The 23,430-nt window shown below is 35.4% G+C and overlaps 2 protein-coding genes across 3 annotated transcripts in view; both read left to right on the forward strand.

Annotated features, from left to right (window-relative positions):
• The window catches only part of LOC131635092 (DNA polymerase epsilon catalytic subunit A-like), a 35,833-nt gene extending 30,110 nt beyond the window's left edge, over positions 1-5,723 (forward strand). For both annotated transcript variants that reach the window (XM_058905690.1, XM_058905691.1), the window contains exons 45-49: positions 2,908-3,018; positions 3,155-3,325; positions 3,416-3,628; positions 4,758-4,864; positions 4,985-5,723. In XM_058905690.1, coding sequence (XP_058761673.1) covers positions 2,908-3,018; positions 3,155-3,325; positions 3,416-3,628; positions 4,758-4,864; positions 4,985-5,348 — 966 coding nt within the window. In that variant the 3' untranslated portion in view covers positions 5,349-5,723. The remainder of the gene's footprint in view (positions 1-2,907; positions 3,019-3,154; positions 3,326-3,415; positions 3,629-4,757; positions 4,865-4,984) is intronic.
• Positions 5,724-7,122: 1,399 nt separating this feature from the next.
• LOC131635093 (uncharacterized) lies at positions 7,123-8,558 on the forward strand. Its single transcript, XM_058905692.1, has 4 exons — positions 7,123-7,614; positions 7,714-7,788; positions 8,130-8,363; positions 8,478-8,558. Exons 1-4 carry the CDS (start codon positions 7,123-7,125, stop codon positions 8,556-8,558), a joined length of 882 nt encoding a protein of 293 aa, XP_058761675.1.
• The last annotated feature ends 14,872 nt before the right edge of the window (positions 8,559-23,430 follow it).

Consider the following 23,430-nt stretch of genomic DNA (forward strand, 5'->3'; position numbering starts at 1 on the left):
GTTAGAAATTTCTTAAACATAGAAAACACTTCAGATTTAGACCGAAGAAAATTTATCCAAGTAAAACGACTATAATCATCAATAAATGTGACAAAATATTTACAGCGAGCACGAGAAACTACAGGAGACATACCCCATACATCACTATGAATCATTTCAAAACAAGAGAAAGCCCGATAAGCACCAGACGGAAAAGGAAGTGTTTTACTTTTAGCTAATTTGCAAACAGAACATGAAAGAGAGGCATTAGAAACAACATTTTTATTTCCCAACAAACCATTTTTAAATAAATGAGATAAAACAGCAGAGTTAGGATGACCCAATTTTCTATGCCAATCCTCATAAGAATTCAAGACATTATTACAAACAAGAGATATATGACTAGAAATAAACTGAAGTGGAAACAGTCTTCCCACTTTAGGCCCCTTCGCAACCACCTTCCCCGACACCTGTTCCTGCACAAGGCAACCATCACGAGAAAAATTTACATTACAATTATTATCAACCAATTGACCAACATATAATAAATTGGAAGCAAGTCCAGGTGATACAAACACATCCCGAAAATCAGAGTTGAGGTCACCAACATTAGTGATAGAGAGAGCATTACCATCCGCAATTTGAATTTTCTGATTACCATGGTAAGAATGTAAACTGTGCAAGTATTCAGAAGAGGCTTTCATGTGATTGGATGCACCAGAATCAAGAAACCACGGGCAGGAAACCTTCGAACACTTACCCTGAATTCCCAAGGTTGAACGAGCGGAAAGTACCATCTGTTGGATTATTTCAGGTTGGAGAGCACCACCATTAGATGGATTGGTGATGGAAGGACCAACTGCAGAGCTTGTACTAGCAGGAAATGCTTGCACCGAATGTTGTGCTGATCGTGGAGGACGGGTGGGACAATCAGAGATAATATGGCCCCGCTGCTTGCAATAATTACAAAACTTCTTACTGCAACTCTGAGCAAAATGTCCAAATTGTTTGCAAGAGAAACATTGGACATGTCGAATATAACGACCTTTACCTCTACTCGGAGGAGCATATGCATACATAGCAGACTCATAAATGACAACATCATGAGACAGGATACTTGAGTAGTAAGACGTTGTTCCTCTCTGAGAAGTTCACCAACACATGTATCTAAAGAAGGAACAGGATTCCTATTCAGCAAAGCACCTCTGACAACCTCAAATTTTGTACGAAGCTTCACGAGAAATTGATCTCGCCTACTAGTATTGTAGACCTCTTGGACATCCGCGAGAGAACTCTTGGGAACCTCAACATGTATAATCGTAGAGTGTTCTGTCCGCAAATTCAAAAAACCAGAATAATATTCTTGAACAGACAAATTGCCTTGTTTGTAATTGGCAATGTCTAGCTCTAATTGAAAACGTTTGGCCGCATTGTCTAGGTTATAGATACGCTTAAAGTAGTTCCACATTTCTTGGGTAGTGGAAAAAGATCGCAAATTATTAATCATGTGAGGATCAATAGTACCGAGAATCCAAGTGATAATTTGAGCATCTTCTATTTCCCATGCATCTAAGTCAGTTGTCTTTAACGGTGCCAAAGAGACATCGTCCAAGTGACTCCATAATCCTTTCCCTTTGACATACATTCGAAACTGAAATTCCCAAACAAGATAAATCTTTCTGGTAAAACGAACACAAATATGATCTATCTCTCCTGCGAAAGCCATAATATCAGAGATGACTTAAGAACAATTTTGTTAACGTAACAATTTTGTTAACGTGAAACACGAAACACCAACGGAACACCGAAGAAAATACTTGCTGACACCAAATCAACACCCCAATTCAGGATACTCGCCGACACCAAATCAAAACCCTAATTCAGAATACTTGCCGATACCGATACGATAACACGATCAAAGCAAACACGATTTGCAAACAAGGAGGAATAACAAAATTGTAACTTATGAGCACTACCAGAGACACGATTGTAAGCACCCGAGATTAGAATCGCAATCTTGGAAGAGATTACCGAGAACCGAGATGATTTCAATTACCGAGAAACGAGATCTACCGAGACGATTTCAAGAGCGACCCAGTGAGGTGTTGCTGAATAAAGCCAAGATTAACCTAAAACTCATAGGTTTGATCGAAAACCTACTGATACCATGTCAATAATTCTTGGCTTGATGCTTTTCTCATTATTATTTCTCGTATATATAAAGGTTACAGGGCTATATCGGTAATTACACTAAATAATTACATTTAAACTAATTACTATTCACATTAGGTTCTTCAAATTATTTCTAAAGATTATGTGAATGGCCTTTGGAGTTGTTTCTCATCAACAAATAATTATAAATGAGAACAGATTTGTCAGGAACATTTTATAATTATAATTCTGGATGGTTAGGGATAGAATATTAAAAAGAGAATTGAACTAGTAAATTCAATAATTTGAGGTGAATAGATAATTTTTCTTATAATATAACTTTTTAGAAATATATTCACCTCAAGGACAAGGTTTAATATACCAAAATATGTTACTGAGTTTCTTGACTGATTTTTCATCAAGAGAAAGGAAATTTTCTTCTGTGAGATTAATATAAAATCCGATGGTAGGTTCTATACTATGGCTTCTGCTAATAGTTATATTTCAAAAAATTTTAAGGTAGTATATAATATTTTATATTGCTCTCTGAAAATATTTTATATAATGTTAATCATGTGATGAATATAATATTAAATGCCTTATGTTGGTGACCAAATTGATGAATGCATCTAATTTGTTGTGAACATCAATATATTACCATATACTCCTAATAACATTTAATGTAGTTTCTTCAGGATCATTTAAGTTTTCCATTATTTACTACAAACTGGAATGCAATAATATATTTCTTAAACTATTGTGTTTTTTCTCTTGTAGTATAACTACGGTGGAATACCAGCAAAATCCGATGAAGCTATGATTGATGGATCTCAAGTTGACATAATATCCAGTTGGAATATTGCTGAATACTTGCCGAAAAAAATCCAAGTGAGTTACCTAGTATGAATTTTAACTTGAATAAAGAACTAAATGCAATGGGAAGATCCACCCAATGGATTTAAAAGGTTATTCATTCAACTAGCACTATTTTGCTTCATTTCTGCGTTTTTTTGGTTTTCTACAGGACCATTATGTGTTCATAGTTTCTCAATTCATGTATATTCCTTGGAATTATACACGAAAACAATCAGCGATCAGGGCTTCCGTGCAGAATGGAGACTCCTGCACCCCATCAATTAATATTGGGGCTGCAGAGGTTTTTGAGTCAGAAATAACTGAATATATTAAGGAGCAGGTATGACAATGGTAGCATAAGGAATTGAAGTGACATGGTTTTTTATTTGAATAATTATTGAATTCTTACATTTTGAATTCTACTCAACAGATTAGCTCTTATTTCACTGACAAACTCCTTGGAGTTGTTCGTGATATTGTTCTTCATATGAAGGGGGCGGGTAGATCAGAAACCGACCAGAGTACATCAGCTGGCCTTCCACAGCTTATGGGTGATCAACCTAGGGGGGATGCAGCCTTGGAGTTTATCAAGAATGTCTGTGCTGTCCTTGCCCTCGACCAAAGTGTGCAGCATGATGTTTATGTAAGACTTGTTTTCCCATTGTGATGGTATTGTTTAACAACTACTATTTGATGTAGAACATGTAATCCAAGAGTACTCTTATTGGCCGGACTCCTCTAAAGAACTCCTTTAGGTGTGGAATACACCTCTAGCTCAAACTTAGATATTTTCTTAGGAAATTTAAATATCATATAATCTTCAAAAGTGTCTAAAAGTTTACACTGAAGGCCTAAATACAGACCCTAGTAAAGGCAAAAATCTGATTTCTATTCCTATTCTAAGCTAGAATAAGATAATCCAAAATTTGAATAAAATTCTAAATACTAAATAAAAATAAAATTTTCCCGAATTGAAAACTCCATTTACTGATAACACCCTAAACAAAATTATAAAGTAGATATTGCAATCTACACCATTATTGTTGATGTATTATATATACTTTTAGCTCTTCTACATATGGGCTTATGTTGGGATATTTGTACCTCTAGAAAGTATGCATATACTTTTATTGCTTAGATTCATCTTAATTCTTAACTGAAATCTGTATCAAAGAGATTATTCTAGAGTTATTGATAGTTGTTTGATTCTTGTTTTGGAATTTGACAAGGTTTCATAACCAAGTATGTAAATTTTCATAGTTTTAGAATTCTGCATGAACTTTGGTGAATTTCCGACATGCTACCTGTTTCATTATGACACCTTTTTTGGGGTTACTTAGAACTTAAGACCGACAACTATAATATATTGGCTAGATGCATTATTAACGATACAGCCCTGATTGGAAAAGTAGCTGAGATAATTTGGCTTTACAATGCCTCATGTTTATATTACTTTTATTTCAATGTTGTGATGGATAATACTTCGGTATTACAAAGAAGTACTGCCCACTGTTGATCTCTTACTCAACTTTAGCACATAGAAGAGATTTCACCCCAAATAATATTTTTTAAGAGATTAAGACATGTTGATTGGAATATCAACAAGAAAGCTGAATTTGAGCTTTGTTTGGTTCCTAACCCATGGCTCAACGAAGTAATAAGATAAGTAGGAGTGATGTAGCTAGCTATGCATTGCCTTATATATTCATTGACTGTTTATCTTCTATATGGTGAACCAAGTGATAATTCTGATTGTGTCTTTCACTTGGCAGGTCATGAGGAAAAATTTGTTAAAATTTGTTCGCGTCAGAGAGTTTGCTCCAGAAGCAGAATTCCACGATCCTTGTCAGTCCTTCATATTACCCAATGTCATCTGCAGGTAAAAAAGTATAGGTTTTGATTATCAAATGAATAATAAAGAATTATAGAGTTTCATGATCCTTGTCATTCCTTCATATTAACCCTTCCATAATCACATACATTTTTTTTTCCGGGTCAGCTATTGTAATGACTGCAGAGATTTGGACTTGTGCCGTGATCCGACTTTATTGACCGAAGAGTGGCATTGTGCCGTACCCCAGTGTGGCCAGCCTTATGACCGTGAGGAGATGGAGAAGGCTCTTCTTTTGATTGCACGACAAAGAGAGCGGAAATACCACGAGCAAGATCTGGTGTGTCTCAGGTGCAACGAGGTGAAAGCCGCACATTTGGCTGAGCAATGTACATGTGCAGGCTCATATAAATGCAAAGAAGATGCAGCTGAATTTCGCAAAAAGATGCTTGTTATCTTCAACATAGCTTCTCGACAGAAATTCCAACTTCTTGAAGAATGTACCGCCTGGTTGTTAAGACTTAAAATTTAAGGAAATATTCAAGATTGAGACTAAACACATGCAGAGTAATACTCAGACAGGGGATCCCTGCAACTTGCTCATAGTCGACCACAATGAGTGCGCTGGACTGGTTTGGAAAAATGCAATGAAACGTGTTTGTTGTCAACAATACCACATTGTTCAACCATCTATGGTGTGCTCGACTACTGCAAGCAATTCTTTTATTCTATATGTATATATGAAATATTATTTTGACCAAGTGATTCAGGCTTATGTTTTTGTATATTTTTTCATTTCATCGATATATTTGGTAGTGTTTATTTCTGATATATATTGATATAAACAGAATTACAGTACAATTACACTCAAATCACACATAGTAACACTCGGATAATTATTCTGTAAGGTTGGTAGAGCCGTGTCCTTTCCCAAATGATAGAGTTGGATCCCTCTCACAAATCACTCTAACTTTCAAGATTATTTTCCTCTTTTTCACTTTTTATTCTGAAAATATAATCACACATACTGACTTAATTAATTGTTAATTATAACAAAACTGATAATTAACCAACATTTAATAAAAATAAGAAGTCTAACAGTGTTCCAGTTGATTTTCAGGGCTGGCCCAAGGGCCAAGGAACCTAGGCTAGGGTTTTAGGCCTCAAAATTTTGGGCTTAAAAAAAGTTTAAAATTTTTTCATTTAGTTATAAAAATATATAATGATACATTAGTTATATATATTATCATAGTTGAATCAGTGAATATAGGCCTTTTTTTCTTTTAATCTTGAGTTCAATTATTAGAAACCACAAAATTATTATTTTAAAGATTCTATTTTAAAATTTGCTTTAAGCCTTTAAATGGGTTGAGCCGGCCCTGTTGATTTTCTTTATATTTTTTTTTTCAATTCACCAATATATTTGTGTTACAGTATAGTGATAGACGTCTGCGTGTTAACATAAGTAGGACTGCATGTTCATCAATACTACAATCTTTTTTCTTTAATCAAGATAAATGACACTATTTGTCAATGAGGATTGAGCTACGAAATTTGATCACTTGTTAAAGACATTCAAGGCATGGGAACAAGGAATACCATTTTTCTAATTTATGGCATTGTTTTATTCATGTTGGAATATCTTTGATTTTGGATTCAAAGCGTTTGTTAAAGAAGCTTAATGATTGTCGTATAGAAACAGAAAACAATAATCTTCAAAGGGGTCTAACTCTTCTAGAGATGAGGCATAACTTGAATGACTCCCAAAAAAGGAGTTTCAGGATATAAAGTGATGTCAAATAGAGCATAGTACATATTTTTAGTGGAAATCCTCTCACTCCTTATGATGCTAATGCCAAATATTTCCCATCGAAAATATCCCCCCGAAGAGAGATTCCACCCAGAATATCCGAAGTAAGCTTATTAATAAACCGAAGCTCCTAAGAAAACGAGAAATTAACTTGTCACCCCCCAAAATTATCCCTACCACCCCCCAAAATGAATGAAATGACCTAAATGTCCAACAAAAATTCATTATCATATTTTCTTAAATTTGCGTGAAACACCGGATTTTTCAAATTTTTTTGGGCGATACCAAAAATTTGGCGAAAACAATTTAATTTTCCGGTAGATTTATGAAATTTCCGGTATTTTGTATTAGAAATTTCCAATTTTTCGGTATATTTATAAAATTCTAAAAATACCGATTTTTTTTGAAATTTTCGGTATTTTTTCCCATACCAGAAATTTTGAAATTTCTAGTATTTTTTATTTAAAAAATGCTATTTTTCTTTTTTTTTTTTCCAATGAGGACTAGAGGCAGAGATGGTACTGTTGCGGGTCGGGCCATTGCGGTTGCTGATGAGGCTGGTACCTCAGTCTTACGTGTTGGACGCGTTCCTCCGAACGGTTCTAACCGAAAACAGAGGACTGAGCAGGCGGGTAGGGGGTTCCGTGCACCTCACTGTCGGGGTGGTAGAACATCCACTGCTGTGGACGAGCAGGTGCATCAGGATGAGGTTGCTGAGGTTGAGGCGGTGGTTGTTGTTCGGGAGCCGGCTGTTGTTGAGGAGCAGGTACCTGTTGCTGATGAGGAGGTTCCTAGAGTTGAGGAGCGGGTAGCTGTGGTTAAGGAGGGGGTTGCTGAGGAGCGGGTGGTGCATGATACAGACACCACTACAGGTACATCTACTGAGTCATCAGTACACATTGATGGAGGTTTTCCAGGAGGATATTCTAACAGGCTCGTTTTGACAGGATATGCTGACCATGTCGCTTATAGGATATGGCAGGGCAAAGTATGTAACATTGCTTAAGTGCTTAATTTTTATTATGCAATTTGATTTATACTATTGTGTTTTAATTGTATTTTTTGAATTGTATTTTTTTTGTTACAGGAGCGTCCAGTGCTGAAGCTCACTTCTCACAGGTCAAAGTTGAAGAACTTCCCCGAGAGACCGATGCCTGAGCAGGTGGCGAGGATAGTTCGGAACTTCCATTTGTTGGACTTTGCTGGATGCTCTCTGACGATGCTGGACGTCCCTCTATTATCAACTTTTGTAGAGAGATGGCACCGGAGACATCATCCTTCCATCTTCCATTCGGGGAGATGACGGTGACTATGGATGATGTGCATTCCCTATTTCACCTTCCGATAGCCGGTACATTTTTTACATCAGTTCATAGGGATCAGGCGACTGCGGTTCACATGGTGATGGATGCTTTAGAGGTTGATGAGCTGGTTATGCTCAAGGAGTTTGGTGACACTCGGGGCTTTCACCTCATGATGTCTTGGTTGAGGAGGGTTTATTAGGAGCTTGTCAATGCAGAGAGGTACCAGGCTGCCGCTAGGGCGTACATGTTATGTACTCTCTTTGCAAACAAGTCTGGGGTTTATATAGATGCCCTCTATCTTACTCTCTTCAGCAACCTTGAGAACCCATGTTGGGCTTGGGGAGTGGCTGCTTTGACGATGCTATACACGGCGCTTAATGCCACTTCTCATCCTGACACCAGACAGCTTGCTGGTTATCTGAGCTTGTTACAGGTATATATTCTTACATTAGTTTTTGTGTTTTATTATATTTTACATGGGCTTGATTATTTTTATTTGTGAGCGGAATACCCAGCGTTGTGCGGCTGCTGACCCTTGTGCGAGGAGGTGGAAGGCCAAATAGACCCTTCCAGGAGACAAAACCTTGATGGAGTACATGCGGAGGCTGGATGCTTTGACGCTGGATGATGTCATCTGGACACCGTATACAGGTCACCGCCAACATCTTCCTTTTAATGTATCTTTTTTTATTCAGGGTATGTCAGATGAGAGAGCCGTGTGGGTAGACACTTTCCTGAGCGATGTCTACGCCAGTTTGGTTATATACATGGTATCCCACGGCCGGTCCCAGAGGCTCCAGTGGTGGCATTGATAGCTGGTTTCAGAGTCACATCCTCAGCTCCCCCCGTGAGATCCTTGATACATCAATTGCGGTTCAGCAGCCTGGGCAGTGTCAAGATGGATACCTGGAGTGGTTCCTCAGTGTGTCACACCCTAGGGTCAGCCCATCTGCCGCAACATCTGATGTTCCAGGGCCTTCAGGTACCAAGGCTTCTTCACCACCACCACCACCTCCACCTCCCGCTGGTGACCAGGACAATCGCCTGCAATACATCACAGTTCACTTGGATAGCCTCATGGGTTTGGTGAACCCTGATGGCGAGGTTCACAGTATTTTAGCTAGGTTGGCGGATGTTGCCCGTGGAGGACCTATGTAGATTTATTTTGTTATGATTGTATTATTTGTATATTTGTATATTTTATACGAACAACTTATTTATTGCATAATCTTTTTGGCTAGTACATGTTTCAAGTAGATAAAGAAAATAACATCAATAACAAGCATAAAACAGTACTTCGAAACATGAAAACCTAGGCACTATCGGAAGACTCTGGATGAATCAGAGACTTCATTATGTCGTCAATGGATCTTTGGATCTGTGCATCCAATTCTATCGGACCTTTAGTTATCCTACGGCAAAATGATTTCCACATGGACTTCACATCTTCATCATTCTTCAACTCGATTAAGTTGTATTTCACCCTTCCATTTGTATCAATCCAGTGCTCCTGAAACTCGATCTTTGTCACCCTTCTATTATCAGAATCAGGCAGCAAATTGTTCAACGTTTCTTTCAAGGTGGCAAAGGATTCAGCGTCATCTGAAATCTTGGTTTTAACAGCAGGGTTGCGGCCATTGAAATACACATATACTTTAATAAAATATTGAGGAAGAGGCATTTTGTTGAAATGATGTGTTATCCGATAACCCTAAGACCCCTATTTATACAATTGGTAGTGCATTCTAGACCACACAAATGTATCAGTGCAATCAGGATCCTCCAAAAGTGTCGGCAAAATCTCAACCGTTTAAAAAACCAAAAATTACAACATACCGGAAATTTAGTTAATTTGAAAATTCCGGTATACCGGAAATTTGAAAATTCCGATATACCTGAAATTTGAAAATTTCGGTATATCGGAAATTTCAAATTAACTAAATTTCCGGTATGTTGTACCGAAAATTTCAAATTAACTAAATTCCCGGTATTTTGTACCAGAAATTTTGAGGTGCATACCGGAAATTTGCTTAGGAAATTCTTTGTTTCCCACATTTTTAACAGGGGTAAAATTGGAATAAATAAAATTGGAGGGGTGACAGGTACAATTTTGAGGGTGACAAGTTAATTTCTCTAAGAAAACAAACCCCTTATCCATCAAAGATCTCAAACCCGTACGCCATCCTCTAAATTCTCCATAGACTTGACGTAACTGTCTCTCTGAACCAATACTTGGAACAACCTCAAATATCAAAATCTTAAGGTAAAACAATTTGATAACTTCATTTATGTGAGTTATCTAAGTCTCAAATAGTTGAGTTCATCAATTGTATCTTAAGTAAAAATTATAAGCTTTGTTTGTTTTTATTCAATTAGTAATATTTTGTAAATGCGCACATTAGGGGTGATGTCTATGGATGTCAACAGGCAGGGAATGCTCGGAGGATGCTTCCCCGCTCCCCCCCCAATTTATTCTACATCACCAATCTCCACCACAAGGGGATATTTCCCCATCCCAACATATCCCCACGGAGATCGAATCTTAAGAAAAAATTTATACTTTTTGATCAAAACTATGACACTAGTATTTCATTATTACCATATATTTGAAGAGTAATTACCATAAGTACAATGAACAAAGAGAGTGGTTGTTGTGGTGATGATGAAGAGAATGGAGAAAATGATGAATGTAGGAGACAAAGATAATTGAGAAAAGAGAATGAGAAGACTGTGTGTACATTTTATGTATTGGGTGCACTTTCTAGAGTTAGGTACTTGGGTAGTGAAATAATATATTATACAATAACACATAAAAATAAAATGTTACACTAATGACTCTTCATTTTCTAATACATTAATATTTTTTTATTTTTATGTAAACTTTTATAATTATATATCATATAGTATACAAAATATAAAAGTTAAATAATATGGTCGAAGTCGGGAAATCCACGGGGCAGGGGGTACTTTCCCAATCCCCGCCTCAAAGTGTCATCAGGGGAACTTTTCCCTCCATCCCCGTCCCCGCGGGGAAAAATAGTCTCCAACTTCGGTGCTCCAAATAGATAATCCCCACTGGAATTTCCATTAACATATGCAAATTGACATCCCTAGTTATGTCTTTGGATTTCACTTGGATTTTGAAGCGCACATTTAATTTCTTATAATAAGTGGTGCCACAATAGCGCTCGACTGTTGATGTCCCACCATACTTAAGTGTAAGAAGATGTTGGTTGAAGTCGTGACACCTGAAAAGATCTAAATTACGGATGTTCAAATCCAAATAAAAACCGCAAACCAATCCAAAAACAATCAAAAACCGCAAAAAACCAAAATTAATTGGATGTGTTTGAATGTCATTTTGTGAAAATCGTTCGATTCAGATCGGATTGATTTTTCAAAACCGATCCAAACTGAACCGAACCACATGTATATATTTTTATAAATATTTATTTTCTTATTAGTATGATATGTGACATGAATTTATTATTAGATGATACTTATTTTTTTTAATAATATTTATTAACTTGGTTTAATCTATTTACTTTTATTGTTACAACCATAATCAATTACTCTCATATTGTAATATTAACTTTTAATATACTATATGTTATATATTATATCAAACTTATGATTTATTGGTATTTTTATAATATTAATAAAAGGCTTACATAGTCTTTTAGTCCCCGTAAGTTAGCGTGTTTTTGGTTTTCGTCCCTGTATCTTTTTTTTCTTGGATAAAGTCCTTCAATATTGATTTTTTTTGGATTTAGTCCCTAAAACTAAAATCCGCAGGAAAATCTGCAAGTTTCCTGCGAATTTTCCTTCGGATTTTCTTGCGGATTTTAACTTTAGGGACTAAAACCAAAAAGATTATAGCATTGAGAGATCATTCCCAAGAAAAAAAGATACAGGGACAAAAATAAAAAACACGCTAACTTACAGGGACCAACTGACTATTTAAGTCTGAATAAAATATAATTCGTAATTTGGATATCTAAAAACCAATCCAAATTAAACTGCATTAAGTTGGATCAGATGGAATTAGTTTTTTAATATATCATCCAAAATCGAACCGAACCGCAAGTAAATTTATCTCTAAATCGGATGAGTTTTTGCTTTAAAATCAATCCAAACCAAACCGTGAACACCCCTTATCTAAACTAAATAAGATTCTAGAAGTTGGGATAAATAATGAGATGTACAAGATGAAAGGAAATGTCAATAAAATTGACTTATTAGAGAGAAATTTTCATATGAACAACTGTTGGCACTGTAAGGTATCATGACACCTTGGTACACATATCTAGAATTTAATTCACATCATAGGATTTTTTCCACTCATCAAATAATTAATTTTGGGATGAGTTTATTCTTTATGAAATGTGTGGAAAATTAATTTCATGAGATTTTTCCCGAATCTTTTGGAAATCTCTATATCTTAATGGCTATTGATTATATGGTTTAAATGGATCGAGATTATTATGGCATAACTCACAAGTGATGCCAAACTGGTTAGTAAAAAAAAGGTTTCAACAACTCACCATCATCAATGTAGTGGTCAAGCCGAGTTGTCAAATAAAGAGATTAAGGGAATTCTTGAAAAAGTGATAAATCCTTAAAAAAGGATTGGTCTAAGCACCTTAATGATGCTTTGTGGATCTGTAAATTCATTTAAAACACCAATAGAAATATCCTCATTGAGATTAATTTATGGAAAAACTTGTTGTTTTTGCATTGAGCTGCAATATAAAGCCTTTTGGGCCAAAAACAAAAAGAACTTTAGCTTACAAGCTTCAGATAAGGCAATACTTTTATAATTAAATGAAGGGCAAAACATAAGGTGGCATGACAGGGAATTCAAAAAAGAAAGTTAGTGAAGGGACAAGACATCCACCTCTTTAACTCAAGACTTAAGTTATTCCATAGGAAACTTAATTCAAGGTGGTTAGGACCGTTTAAGCTTTTAAAGATATAGACTTAATATCCTTTTTATCCTTTATGTTAATCTTTAGATTAATTTTGGTCTCTTAACTTAAAAAAGACCTATATTGATTTCCTAACTCTTCAAAACATCGTTAGTCATTTTCGTCTTATTAGCGACAGCAAAACTAAAAAATTAGTCTCTAAATTCGGCGCTAATTAGAGAAAATGACTAAGATGATACATTTTGAAGAGATAAGGGATCAATATGAACTTTTTATTAGTTAAGGAACCAAAATGAACCCTGAGGTTAACATACGAGACAAAAAAGGATATTAAATCAAAGATATATGTTTATGGAACTATGAACCTCCTTGGTGAAAATACATGGCATGCGTTTAAGGATAATGGCCAAAGAGTAAAGAAATTCCTTACTGATCATTTATTCATGACGAAGATTATCATAGATCTAGATGAACAATAGTGTTGTGTTAAGTTAGGTTGAAGACTCAAAACCAAATGCTATCGAGAGGCAACCGTGGTTTTTAATGATTTCAATAGTTTTAATTTGCCTATAGACATGTTGTGATTAAAGGTACCAAGTAGGTCAATGAAAATAGGTGACATCACACCAACTTTCACCAATGAAGTTGTGTTGTTTTGAAAGAATGAATATTGGTATGTTGGTAAAAATTGTGAAATGGTCAGATGTATAACTTACGTATATAGAATTTATTCTTGAAAAGGAAGAAAATAGAATAAGAAAGATGAAAGGATGTAACATGGGATAACACGTGAAATATACAAGGAAAGTGACAAGTGGCGCAAAGCCTTTAAACGCCTCTTACATATGTACGTCCTAATAATTACCTATGTCGTCATCATCAACCTTTCTAAACTTAACCTCTCATATTTCTTCCCAAATTTTAATTCAAAATTTTAAATTTTCCACTCATACAAAAAGTACCCATTTCCATCTCACTCTCTCTCTCTTTAATTTTTCATAAAAAATGCTATGGATTATATTTCATCTTCATCCTCTTTTAAAATTAAAATCCTTAAAATATTAATTGATTCCTAAGGAAATTCAGTCTTCATAAATCGTGAAATAACATTATGTTTCTCTTCTATCTTTTCCAAAAAGACTTTTCGTGTTGAAAGAGACTTCATCTTCGATGATAATGACAATGATCGGGGTTTACAAGATGATGATGGACGAACCAGATTAGAACACAGGTGAAAGAGGTTCCGCAAACATGGTAATTAATTTAATTCCCCACCCGTGAAGGAGTTTTATGCAAATTTGACCAACCCCAGTCAAAGAAGGAAGGAATTGGTGGTGCAAGGTAAGAGCCTTCAGTAGTCATAAGCGACCATTAAAATGAATTTTAGTGTTAATAAGGTAAAATACACTTATCAACAATATTTTGAGTGATATCGATGAACATGACCTAACTTCGATCATGGAGTCATTACGCGTTAGAGGGGAAAGGCGGATAGAAAATAACAATATGGTGAATGAACTCCCCTAAGTTTCATACCAAATATGTGGTATCAATATCTCAAGCATTCATCGTTGCCTACAACACACAGTGATACTTTCTACAAGGAAAGATTAGTGTTGCTTCACTACATAACAACTTTGCAACCCATCTAAATTGGGAAGATAATTTATCAAGAAATCACGAGTTTCTCTCAAATGAAGGAATGGGTTATGCACTTTCCATGATTGACCATTTCCCCGTGTAAGAGGCATTTAATGCCCATCATGAAAAATGATAATATGATTAATCCTGTGGTAGAATTTGACAATAAGGACATATAAAAAAATGATAAAATGTCCAGTTGACAAGAGTAGTAAGGAGACACGTAAAGACTAGTCAGAACCATTAGCATCTAGGATCTCCGAAGATACCATGGTGAATTTGTTGCTAAAAATGCAGAAGGATCAAAGAAAGTACCAAAAAAATCAAGGGTGGCAAGTGTAACATCTTTATAGACCCCGCGTAATATTATAGAAATAATCAGAGTAAATTAGCATGCATATCAAGAAAGGGTGTCACACATATTCCAAAATCACATATACACATTTCATGCTCAAATAACACTAAATTAAATTCATGCTTTTCATATCACTTCACATAATCATGTTGCAGCGGAATCACTTTCATTAAGAATCTCATAATATTTAAGTCTCGAATAAACTTCATTCATTGAATCAACTTAGGCATAAAAAGCCACTTCACTATAAAATTCAAATCCATTTAACAAAATAAATAGAGTATACAATTTTATCTCTCAAAACATGAATCAAACGTTTCTCCCAGTGTTACATGACCAGAGCACGACTCAAAACCCAAAATGTGAAATAAAATAAAGATAGCTTCCACAGCTTCACTCTTGCCAAAGCAACTCTAATCTTCAATACCTGAGCGATGTAGTATAAAATACCATTCCAATAGAAGGGTGAGAATTCACATTATTATATAAATATATAATAATAAATAATTCACAACATACATACATCAATTAAAGTTATCACGCTTCACATATTCATGTATTCAACATATTATAGTACAACCCACTTGTTTACATATACAACATTGCTCAATAATTCAAAATCCAAAGATAATCAAGCATAATTACCACAAAATGTAACATTCACACCAATATCACATATTTCACACTAATTCAACATTTCACAGCGACTCATGTGACTCCAATGTAATATGCATGTGGTATTGATTGTTATCCTTACCGATTTATATGTTTAAACCGAGTCCATCTCTTAGACAAATAACCACCAAAAAACCTGTCCTCTAAGCTTTCAAACCAATCCTCTATATTTGTGACAAGTCACTAGCTTCCACGAAACTAACAAACGTTGTCTCTTGACAAAAAATGATGCATGTGAAATCTCATTAAATATATGCCATTAAGACCATCTCTCAATCCCAATTATACAAGCATATATCACATAATTCATCACATTTGAATTATCTCTCCATTGCACAAACAAACATATATAATTCACGTTGTCACACACCAAAACATACTTATACAAGCACACACACAAGTATTCAATTAATTATCCATAATTACTACCCATTAAATACATCATATATCTCATAACCACATGAAAACCCACCCTTACCTTAGATGAAATCTTCCTCCATGGTTTTCTCTTCCCTTCCTTTCTCTTTTTCCCCTTTTATTCACTTCTCTTTCTAACTTTCTATTTTCTATTGTTTTAGTTAAACCTTACTACATAATTTCTCACTAATGGACTTATTAACCCATGCCCCACCTTTACTCATCAAATTATTATTAGGCCCAATTATTCATTTCTATTATTCTCACACCCAATGACCCAATACACATATAACACATATTCACAAAATCACACAATTAATTAACTACTATATTATATAATAATTAAAAATAACTATTAAATAAAAATCGGGATGTTACAGCAAGTGGCACAAAAGAGTTTACACACTCTATGTCAAAGGTGGACTTTTTAACTTACCTAATATCTTTCCTGATCACAATCTAGGAGATATGGAGGAGGCATCCTAGTGAATTCCAGTAAATCAAGAATAAAATCCACCACCAACATCAACTTAGAAGAAATTCAAGAAAATGAGGAAGGAAAAGTCAGAAGGTGTGACACTTAGGTCACAATACCAACCAGTATGTGCAGAGCTATGCCCAAACTAGAGATATGCAATGTCAATTTAGAAGAGGCTTGTATATAATGTTATATCACAAGACATCACCTCAATTATTGTTGAAGTTTAGAAATTACTAAATCAATGAGAGAATGAAGCATAAGAGGTCATGGACGACAAAGTTTTGGACGAATTAATTTAGGAGGTAGAAAAAGACAGTGAAAAGGAGAAAAAAAGGACAATGAAAAAATGGAATATGAAAAAGACAACTAGAAAAAGGAATATGAAGATCTCACTAAAGAAGACTCTCTGATTGAAGAAGTAGATCATATGCTGCCTATTGAAGAATAGAAACTAATTGAGCAAGAGGATAAGCAGAAGAAAAAGAAAAAGTAGAAACAAAGGAGCGGAAAATGGAGGTGTATCCTGAAACACCAACATCCATATTTATCGAGACAATTGAGAAGGAGAAGGTCCCCAAACCTTCTCCAAAACAAAATAAAATGAAAAGGAAGATTAAATCAAATACCAAGGAGGTGACTGATGTAACACCCTAAAACCTCGCACTTATTATGATGAAATAAAGCATAAAGAATATGTGTGAGTGTGTGTGTGTATATATATATATATATATATATATATATATATATGAATTAGGATGTTACTCGACATCAAACACATATGCTTTGTAACACATAATCATATAATAAGTCATTCAACACCTGTCATCACACGCTCACATTCACTTAGGGTATCATTGCAGCATAATCATAAAGATAAACATGCTTTGCAAAGTCATATAAGTCTCATAAAGTACTTTATCAAAACTCAAAAAATACGGTAAGAACCATCTCAAAACAACATATTCATCACAACGAAGAGAGAATAATATCCAACTCTCTAAAATAACATAACCAAATAAAGGAAAACAATTGTTCGTCTCACCAAGTGTTACAGATCAAAAAAACCTAACTCTTAAAAAACTCAAAACACAAAGGAAAAAAATAGTCTCAAGTCTTCCTCCCGCTCTAAATAGATACTCAGTTACTTGCTTATATGTACTCCTAGAGGAGCACAAACCACAACAAAGGGTGACAAATATCATTAATATATTAAGCGGTACACACTTCAAGGTAGAGTATCAATGCATACATGTTCTACAGATAATTGCATACAAGATGTCACAGTACTTCCAAATCAACAATCACACGCAAACATATATTACGCATACAACCTATTTATGTAATGCAACTCGATGCATATGTATGTGGCACCAACTCAATATTTGGTACTTCTTCATAAAGTTTAGCAAGAAAATCTTCTTCCTCTTCAAGATTTACAATGTCCTCAGGATTTAATTTTTTTTCCTCAAGAGAATCCTCATAAAACTTAGTCTCAAACACATCATGTTGTATATAAATATCAACACTCAAATGCACCTTACAAAGATCTACAATATCTAACACACCTTTGTGTCATACCCCAAAATTTTCCCATCATATTTCAAATAATTTGGTTCAAGCGCTGAGGAATAAGCTCACTTACCTATCTCCTAAGCAACAAATCTCCAACTAGGGTTTTGCTCTTCTCCAGGTAAAATCAGTCTTTGATGCCCCAAGTGGAGTTCATAGAATCTCATATGCCTCAAAGAAGCCTCACACCAAGTTTCAAGCTCTGATTCACAAGTTTGCTCAGTCAGAAGCTCAAATGGCCCACAGTCGACCAGTTTGACCTAAAAGTCACCTATGGTCAAACCACAGTCAAAACTCCTGATTTTTGGTCAACATCAACATTTTAAGTCACATTCATCATTTGATCAAGGGTTGATCATAATTCATCAGGAAAAGCTCAAAAATCATCAAAAGGAAAAATTAGGGTTTTAAGGAGAAAGTCAATTGAACTTTGACTGATCATATCTCCCACACGGTTCACCATAAATTTCCCAACCAAAACTCATTATCAAGGAAATTAAATTCTCTACAACTTTTATGTTGGGCCCAAGGTTAAGAAATGCTTCAGCATAAGAGATATTAGCCAAGACATTACAGGTCCTTTTAGAAGCTCGCAAAAAGCAGTTTTTCGTCAGGAGCCATATCTTCAGGATAAAATCCTCAAATGCAAAAAAGCTTCTAAAGTGGCTTGTAGAGGACATCATGAGATTTCTAAAAATGTCCTAGAACACCCTCATAGGACAAATGTTGGGTGAGTTATGATCCTCAGAAGTTGGGCAAATTTTGAGAAATACATAAAGCTTTAATTGACTAATTTCATGTTTTTGAGTAATGGACCATAACGTTTTGATTGTCCACGAAATCCTAAGCTTAAAAGTGGCCCATAATCCAATCTTAAATTATTTTATGATTTTATTTCAAGTATTTTTGATTTTATTCACTTAAAATCAATTTAAACCAAATAAAATTATGATTTAATGAAAGAATATACTATGGATTATTTCTTCTTCATTTATTCAGATTCAAATCATCATCCAAGGGCCTATAACACGTGAAGTAAAGCATGGAAATAGATTTGGACAAAAAAGGAAATTTTGGTGCAAGGACCAAATCAAATTCTTTTTAATCAAAAGAGTGATTCTTTTCCAATTTGAGGAACCCTAATTCACACTAATATATATATATATATATATATATATATATATATATATATATATATATATATAGGGACCATGATCATAACGTGAAAGGGGAGAAAACCCTAGCCTCTAAAGGATATCAAAAAGTTCAAAAATCTCACATAAAAGTTACTTTTCGTATTCTTGTTTGCAGCTGATATCAACCCTTAACAAAAGATTCCATCCTTCTTGTAAGGTGCAAAAGGGAAGGTATAGACTAAGACACGCGATCAAAAGGCCTTAAAACGCATGCTTCTCATTCATCATGTTCATGTGTTTTGGATTTTTGTTTTCTATATTTTTTTCATGTCCTAACTTAAACTAACGTTTGATTTGAGTTTCTGACATTCTTTAGAGAAGGATCGGTGTGTAGCATGAGGGTGTGGAGCCCTAAATCCATGTTTGCTATTGTTAGGGCATGAGAAAGCTTAGCTTTCGTTTTCCTACTTACGCGCGTTATTGACCAAAACAAACAACACCACTGAGTTCGTAGGGCCATAATTAGTAAATCTGGGCACCCATCTCGTTTGTATAACGTGAATTTTTGTAAGTTTGATTGTTGCAGAAAATCCGCAGGTAAACTGGAAGCAAAAAGGGCAAGAAAATCCGCAGCAAATTATGAGTAATATTTGAAGAAGAAGATGAATAGTGAAGCACCACACGCGGTGCTATGTGATTGGGCAATCAACCATCCTACTTCTCTCTGCACGCGTGGCAGGCTTCTGTTCGCTGGTCAAAAAGTCTTGTTGCTCTTTCCCATTTTGATTGGCCGCTGGTGAACAATAGTGGGCCCTGGTTTGAATGAGTTTGAATTTTTTCCAATTTACCTTTATTTACCTATTTATTTTTTCTTGTTTGTGTTAAGATCAACAAACAAACTTGGTACGATTGGCAACAAATGGAGACTTGGAACATCAAAGACCTGGGTTCGAATCATGTGTTATACACTTTTTCTTTTAGTTTCTTGACGTGCAGATTCAGCACACCCAGCCCTCGCAGGTCCATGGTACTCCACCGTACAATGGTCGGTTGATCTCTGTAATACGGTGGGAGAACTGACTTTTTAAAATGTTGCAGATAGTAAGAGGCGCCATCGACTTTTATTTTATCCAATTGGAAAGGCAAAAAGAACAGAAAAAACCTTTTAAAAGACTTTGAGTTCGGGGGTAAGTTATACAAAAGGAAGGTGTAAGCACCCTTCGTATCCATGGTTATCCACGGGCTCTTAATTGCTTAGCTCACTTATTTGTTTGAATTGTTTGAAAGAGTATCGTGTGTGATTAGGAAAAGATTTGAATAAGGACTTTAGCTTGTAAATAAGCGTAGCCTTTTTTAAATTAATTTGAAAATGAGTGGGAAAAGAGATTTTTGAATTTAAATCAGAGCAAGATATTAGTAGCAACTACCCTAATTTTAAGATTTATGTTCTTTAAGCTTTTCAGTTTGAAAGGGCTATCCATACCATAAAGAGGGCAGGTAGTCCTTTCATTGGATTTAAAAAGGGTCATCGGAATTATCGTTCGCCATAAGACTGTCCCTACCATAAAGAGGGTAGGTAGTCTAAGGGAAGAATATAATAGTCATTTAATCTTTTAGGCAATAGACGAGGATACCTTAGCAATGGGGACAATCATCGTTTATAAGGCACCCTCGAGGGACAAAATTGATGATGAATGAACTAAAGGCAACATTTGTTTTGCTTAGGTATCCTCGGGATCGAGGGACTTTGACTATTCAGAATTATAGTTAAAGGCAACAAATAATAAGGCAACAGGCAACAAGGCAACAAGAGAGGTTACCCCAAAGGTGTGTGTGGCACAACCACGTGATTAAATTCAAATATATTATCTTGTAATTAATGACTCTAAGTTCAATTCAAGGTTGCACTCCCTAAATTACTAACCACGCAGTTAATAAAATAAAATAAAAATGCAGAAAAGTAAACCCTAATTAAACTATTACATCCTGTGAGCAGTTACATAATAAGGCAAAAAAGCTTGCGGGGAAACCACAAGAAATAATTAAGTAGATGATAAACCTGCAAAAAATCAAGTGATAGTGATAGAAAGCATTTTATAACAGGCAAAATAAAATCAGGGTTAGAAGGCAAAAGGTTAACACCAAGAAAATAATGTTAATAATAGAAACCTAAACCTACAGTTAATGAGCAACACCTGCCTAAGACCCCTATGGCTGCTAGGGTTTTAAATTAATCGAGGCTAGACAAACCCTAAAAATTAATTATTGGTTTTTAACCTAATTAATTTTAAAATTGACTAATCTTGATTAAATTAATTTTTAGGAACCCTAATTTATTTTTTAATTGACCTAAATTAACTAATCCTAATTTTACTAAATTAACTTAATTTTTTAATCAATTAAAATCTAAGCCTAATTAATTAAACACTAATTAAAATAATTATTGAATTTAAAATAAAATTATTTGAATAAAAAAACAAACTTTTGATTTTTTATGAAAAAGGTTTTTTAGTTTTATAAAAAAAGATTTTTAAAAATTTTGTAAAAAGAAAATAGAAAAAGAAAAGAAAGAGAAAAGAAAATAGAAAAATTATATAATAAAAAATAAAAAAAATTAAAACCTGGCGTCCGGATCATGTGTGGCAGGCCTAGGGAGTCCATGGTACGCCTGAATCCTAGCATGCGTTTGATCTGAGGAAGGAAGCATCAAACGGTTGGAGGTATAGAGATGCATAGTACGTACAGAGATGAAACACACCGGATCCATGAACAGTTTTAAAAATGACTCGCGCGCTTCTTGTTTGAAAAGGGCCAATGAGACGCTGCCACAATGTCATCTTCAACCCCCATCAGTTGCCTAAACCCTGCACTGACCTTTAGCAACGGACGAAGCGTCACTACATCTTTAGCTACAGTTTTTTTGCGTTGCTATAGACCCTGCAGATATCAAAACGCATAGATAACAACAATAAATTTAATCCAGGGACATAGATCGATGGGGAATTGATCCCCGAGTCCACCGGTGCCCTTGATTTCACCTTGTTTGGCCTCTAACCAAAACCCCCAATTTGAAGCTCGAGAATCCAACAATGGTGGATCAGTGTACCTGCGTTCAAACTCAGCCAAACTATCCAGAAAGCTTCCATACATTCATACAATCATAATTATACAATTAAAACTCATTAAAAATGCATGAATCATGTGAATCGAGCGAAAATAGGAATAGCAAACCGTGAGTTCACGAGCGTGATTCTGGACGTATGGGTGGAAGGTGATAGTCTGGACAACTTCAGAATCATCCAAGGAATGTATTGGGACCTTTAGAATTCCTTGAATCTCCCTCTAACTCCAAACTCGATCTTGACTTGTTCTTGAATTTTTTGAAAACTTGAAGGTGGTTCTTGTCTGCAAAATTCTGTCCCCTCATGATCTGCAATGCTTGTTCTTATATAATAGAAGGATTTAGGGCAATATTTTTAGACGAAATCTTATTGAATCTTTGTGTAACACCCCACACATATTTGTCTAGAATAATTTGCATAAAGTATTATAAATGGCTCATAAGACAACAAATACATAATGTTTTGCAGCGGAAAGTAGAAGTGAATGAGTACATAAGCCGAATGTATCATTGCCAAAATACAAGTACATCATATCAGTACATATCCAAAATACAATAGATAGTAAGCACGATAAAACTAAAAGAAATATCCAAGCATCGCCAAGAGATCTAATCCATCTTTCCCTTACCGCGATCTTGCCTCGAACCACCTGAAAAATAAATAATTGGAATGGGATGAGATTACTAAATCTCAGTGAGTCCACCTATCCTATTAGTCCACTCGGATCTAAAGGGAACATGCAAAAATAAGCGAATCCACCATGGATTCGGGGTTCAACCTCACATCCGGTACAAGTACGGAGCGAACAAGGCGACTCGTCCACCATTGGACTTGTCTCAAGCAAATACACATTGTATAGCAAACAAGTATGCAAACCCGCATCCACATACGGGGAATCCAGAAGTGTAAATAACCCCGGCTAGGATTATGGAATAAATGCATCCTCGATGAGTAACCTCCTGCCTATTTGTCAAGGGACTTGTACAAGCACACTGCAGGATGGTTAAACGAGTCCACACAAACCTAAATGGCCGTGCGATGACCTGGCCTAATTGGCGTCATCATCCCGTTAACCTCCTTCACGCTAGTGAGTCACACCGAGTACAAACCGCCACCTTGACGCCTGAGCCCATCGGGCGAAAGCCTAGTGTTAGTCTACGTGACTTCACTAGAGGT

The sequence above is a fragment of the Vicia villosa genome, unplaced genomic scaffold (assembly GCF_029867415.1).
Source record: "Vicia villosa cultivar HV-30 ecotype Madison, WI unplaced genomic scaffold, Vvil1.0 ctg.001422F_1_1_3, whole genome shotgun sequence".
Classification (NCBI taxonomy): Eukaryota; Viridiplantae; Streptophyta; class Magnoliopsida; order Fabales; family Fabaceae; genus Vicia; species Vicia villosa.